The following is a 5,389-nucleotide window of genomic DNA, read 5'->3' as shown; positions in this document are numbered from 1 at the left end:
GGCCCAGCACTGGCTGCTAGGGACATGGAGAAACTGGGGCAGTGATGGTTGAGCTCTTTCTCCCTCCTTCCCTTCCCCCATCCCTCCATGGGTTCAATAGTCCTCTGCTGTCAGTGTGCCTTTTTTTGTAAATCAACAATCACTAATCCTACAAGTGGAAACTTTCTAAGTATCGCAATTCACTCCAAGTGTGTATGGAGTACATCTAGTTTGAGGAGACTCAAGCAAAGAGAGTCTAGCTTAACTCATCTCGGATGATAGCGTTGTGTCTATCCCATCATCTTAGGTCATTGACTAATACGATTAAAGACCCGCCCAGTGTTTGTTTTCTGATAGGACTTCCGGGAGACCTGAGCTATATAAACAGAGAACAGACCTCAGGAGACACAGTGCTGCCTTCAGCTGGCTCTGCCTCTGGCTAGGCTTGGTGGAAAGGTCTTCTTGTTCGTGTGCACACTCGCCTTCCTCACCATGTCGAGAGGTGATATGAGTCGCGGCCCTGCAAGGAACTACGACTGCACCGTCTACGTGGGAAACTTGCCCCCAGACATCAGAACGAAGGACGTCGAGGATGTGTTTTACAAATACGGCGCTATCCGTGACATCGACCTCAAGAATCACCGCTGGGGACCGCCCTTCGCCTTCGTCGAGTTTGAGGACCCGCGGGACGCGGAGGACGCGGTGTATGAGCGCGACGGCTACGATTTCGATGGGTACCGTCTCCGGGTGGAGTTTGCACGGAGCGGCCGCCGTGCAGGTGGATGGGGCCGAGCGCCCCGAGACCGCTACGGCCCCCCATCCCGGCGGTCTGACCATCGCGTGGTGGTCTCTGGACTGCCCCACACTGGAAGCTGGCAGGATCTAAAGGATCACATGCGTGAGGCAGGTGATATATGTTATGCCGAAGTCCACGGAGATGGCACCGGTGTCGTGGAGTTTGTACGGAAAGAAGATATGACCTACGCAGTTCGAAAACTGGACAACACTAAGTTTAGATCTCACGTGGGAGAAGCTGCCTACATCCGGGTTAAAGCGGATGGGCCCAGAAGTCCCAGTTCTGGCAGATCTCCATCTCGAAGCAGATCTCGTCCTGGCAGCAGAAGCCGCAGCAGAAGCCGCAGCAGGAGTCGCAGTTCCTCCTCAGGCAGAAGCAGAGGATCACCGCGCCATTCTCACCGCCATAGCAGATCTCGCTCTCGTACATAAGATGCTTCGGTTGGTGACTCTTTTAGTAGAACCCATGTTGTATACAATTTTCCTTTACTAGGTACAATCTTTTTCTTTCTTTCTTTCTTTCTTTCTTTCTTTCTTTCTTTCTTTCTTTCTTTCTTTCTTTCTTTCTTTCTTTCTTTCTTTCTTTCTTTCTTTCTCTCTCTCTCTCTCTCTCTCTCTCTCTCTCTCTCTCTCTCTCTCTCTCTCTCTCCCTCCCTCCCTCCCTCCCTCCCTCCCTCCCTCCCTCCCTCCCTTCCTTCCTTCCTTCCTTCCTTCCTTCCTTCCTTCCTTCCTTTCTTTTCTCAATTCAAACAGTTTTAGTGCGAATGGGTGGTGTTGAATCGCATTCTTGTGTAAAATCCCCTTGCTCCTAACAACTACATTCCCTTCCTGTTTCTGATAAATTGTATTTTAAGGATGTCATAGACAGGATTGCTTAAACTTAGTTAATTTTCCATGCCCTTCAGACTGCAACATTGCGACGTCTTTTGTTCTGGTTGGGTGAACTGGGATGTTGGGGCTGTTTGTGGTTATCTTACCTGGGGACGTTCTTTTGCTTATCTTGCTTTCCATGTGTCTCTCTGCAGACATCTGAAGAGATGGATTAAGGATGCTTTGGAATTGGATTGTGGAGCACATCTCAACTATTTTGGGATGGTCAAACAGGATTGAGGAGGATCAGATCAACACTGGAGGCAACGGTATGACTCCAAGTGCTATTGTCCCAGATGAAACTGGGATGAAAATACAAGCGTTAAAACTGAATATATTTAGCTCAAAATACTTGCAAACTGCTTCTTAATGCAGTTACCATTGGCTACAATTGCACTGTTCTTTACCTTGGCAATTATGGCATAATTGTATTGCCCATTTGTTAACAATTCATTTTGCTCCCCTCACCCGCTCCCTGTTTCTTGGTTTGTTTTAATAGGGACTAATGTGGAAAGAATTGGTTAATGTGTCACAGAACTTAGTTACAGCTGTTATGTGTGACCTGTTGGTGTACATGTAGGTAGAGGGTGTCTTTGATTCCAATGAGACAGAGTTTTTAAAGGCAAAATGAAAGCAAATGTTGAGTTCCAGCATTTTGGTGTAGATAGTCTAGCTTCACCTTTCCCTTAAAATAGTATTCATACTTGACTCACGTTTGAAACACTTTAATTTACAAGTTAGATTGCAAATGGGAGTGTTACATCTAATTTAGGCTTAGGTGGGTAGCAATACCAATTAATTTTACAACTACATAACTTTGCAAGCACAAAATCTGTAATGTGCTGTTAAACTAATGCTGGCATTATCTGTTGGACTGTAAATAGAAGATGCTGCTTCAATTAGTCTCTAAGATGGTTAAATGTCTAAAGTTTATCTGATCACCATTCAGAAACTTGTTTTGGGGACTTTGATGGCTATTGATGTACATCCGTTAAAGTGATGACAGACATTAACTCCTCATTCCCCAGAAACCCTTTTTGATGAAAGTGTCTAACCTTTTGCCTCCTCTGTTTTGGCTTTGCTGCTTCTAAAGGTTTGGACTGGAGAGGGCTCACTGGATCCGAATGCATGGAGCTGGATCATTGGATTCAAATCATAATCTGGATAGGATATGGAGGATGAATTACAAGGATTTATGGAGTGGGATCAGATGTCCAGGAACATTGGTGTCTGCCCCAACCAAACCATATTCGTGGGCTTTTTTTTTTTTAATTCAACTTAATTGGTTATTGCGAAGACATTTTTTTCCCTTTTTTTTTTTTTGATGATTGGGGCCATTGAGATGCAGGATGGAATTGTGTTTTGCATTTTTTTATACAAGCAGCAGAGCAAGCGCATGGAGATAATACGCTGGGACAATCTCCTTGGAAGGATTCAGCACGAGTAGATGGTAAACATTCAAGGGGCAAAGGGACTGGTTGTTTAAAATAGTAATCAGTCAGTCACTTCCAACTTTAAATAAAACACAATTGGAGTTGAAATAAAGTAGTTTCCAATTGACTAGTGCTGTTATTCTTTGAAAGAAAATAAACATTTTTTAAAAAAGAACTATGCCTGGTTGTCTTTTTTCCTCTTCATGTAAGAACCTAACTGGGTTGACTAGTCTATCAATACTTTGAATTGATAAGGCTCTTGATTCTTGAGTTTGTTTAGTAAATTAAGGCTTCTTGAAAGGCAATTACTAATAAATGGTTTTAACTCTCACTATTGACTGTAAAAACCCTAAGATAAAAGATGAGATAATGCAGTTATTTATATGTAATGAGCAAATGGGTAGCTAATCTTCGAAGAAAGAACTCAGTTCTTTGCCTATGGGTGAATAAGAACGTGATGGACTTGAGTGCGAAACTGGTTGATGGGTAGTAAATAAATGTTAGCTTGGAAATAGCCCTTGAGAATACCAAAAGCACAATAATTGATAATAGAACAAAGGTATCTGTTTTTTGAAATGTGAACAGGGCACAGAAACATTAAATGTGTGAGCAGCTGATAGCATATTTTTTTTTGTAAAAATGAATCCAATCTTGGTTTTCTCTCCCAGGATTTTGGCGCTCTACCAAAACAGTGATGACTAGCTTGTAGTTATGGCTTTTTATAAGGAGTTACAATTCCTTCAGTCTGCTATTTAAGTGTGTCCTGACATTGCTAGCACAATGTCAAGACAGTCCATCATCCCATTGTCTACATATATCCAACACTTTTTTTTTTAAAGATTTATTCATTTTATTACAGACAGATATACAGAGAGGAGGAGAGACAGAGAGGAAGATCTTCCGTCCGTTGTTTCACTCCCCAAGTGAGCCGCAACGGGCCGGTACGCGCCGATCCGATGCCGGGAACCTAGAACCTCTTCCGGGTCTCCCACGCGGGTGCAGTGTCCCAATGCATTGGGCCATCCTCAACTGCTTTCCCAGGCCACAAGCAGGGAGCTGGATGGGAAGTGGAGCTGCTGGGATTAGAACCGGCGCCCATATGGGATCCCAGGGCTTCCAAGGCGAGGACTTGAGCCGCTAGGCCACGCCGCCGGGCCCATATCCAACACTTTTGTTGGAGTCCATCTTTTGTTTGGAAGCAGACGCATGTTGCATTGTATCTTCACTTCTGCGTATGGTAGTCTCCATTACTCCACCACTATACATTCCAATAAGCATGATGGATTCTTTGTTAGAAATAACTAAATCTTAACATTTCCTTTGGGTGCTGATTCTTGCGGGAAGCTGAACTTAAGGTAATTTTAAAGCTAGAGAAAACCTTCAGTAACTTTGGTAGTGAAAGTGAACTCCAATAGTGATGCCCAAAAAGTTACTCAGTGAGTCCCTTTTAGTGAAGCTTATGCGATCTCAGCAAGTGAACGGATGTTGAGAACTAGGATCAAGCGCATAGTGTAGTGCACTAGCTGTTCCTGTGTAAGAATTCAAATGCAATGGCCAAGAGGCAGAATTCCATGTGGCATGCTTAATTTCTAGTACTGCTTTACATTAAGTAGAGTACTCAGGCTATTGATAACCATGATTATGAAAAGTTAATGAACACTAGATTAAGCAAGTATAAAATCATTTTATGTTGAGTGTTTCATTAATCGGACCAAAGTAGTCTTCCTTCAGAGTTGAGTCTTAAGCTAAGTTCTAATCTCATTTTGAAATAATTACACCTGATTGACTCTATAGGTTTATGGTGAAAATAGAACTCAAGAGTACCTTTTAAGAAAAGATTTATTTTATTTTTATTAGAAAGTCAGATACAGAGAAAAGGAGAGGTAGAGAGGAAGATCTTCCATCTGCTGATTCACTCCCCAAGCAGCAACAACAGCCAGAGCTGCACTGATTCAAAGCCAGGAGCCCAGAGCCTCTTCTGGGTCTACAATGCGGGAGCAGGGCCCCAGGGTTTGGGCCGTCCTCGACTGCTTTCCCAGGCCACAGGCAGGGAGCTGGATGGGAAAGGGGGCCTCCAGGATTAGCCCTGGCACCTATATGGGATCCAGGTGCGTGCAAGGCGAGGACTTCAGCCACTAGGCTACCGCTCTGGGCCCTTGAGCATGCTTTTTAGTTAATGTGATAAGAAGCTAAAAGCAGCCAGGCTAGACTAACTGCCCTTTTTCCTGCTGTTTTTAGTCTTAGACATAAATTAAAAAAAAAAAAAGTCATACCTTTTCAGGACTACAAAAACTGCCTTGATATTTCCTCCA

General features: G+C 43.5%; 1 protein-coding gene across 1 annotated transcript; it reads left to right on the top strand.

The window, feature by feature from the left end:
• The first annotated feature begins 471 nt into the window (after positions 1-471).
• LOC101517475 (serine/arginine-rich splicing factor 1-like) lies at positions 472-1,206 on the top strand. The gene has a single exon (XM_036493778.2). It carries the CDS (start codon positions 472-474, stop codon positions 1,204-1,206), a length of 735 nt encoding a protein of 244 aa, XP_036349671.2.
• The last annotated feature ends 4,183 nt before the right edge of the window (positions 1,207-5,389 follow it).

Source organism: Ochotona princeps, chromosome 23 (genome assembly GCF_030435755.1).
Source record: "Ochotona princeps isolate mOchPri1 chromosome 23, mOchPri1.hap1, whole genome shotgun sequence".
NCBI lineage: Eukaryota > Metazoa > Chordata > Mammalia > Lagomorpha > Ochotonidae > Ochotona > Ochotona princeps.
This window is presented reverse-complemented; position numbering and strand designations above follow the sequence as displayed.

Bases quoted from the DNA above. Each gene is read 5' to 3' on its own strand.
- LOC101517475 (XM_036493778.2), top strand. From the start codon at position 472: ATGTCGAGAGGTGATATGAGTCGCGGCCCTGCAAGGAACTACGACTGC.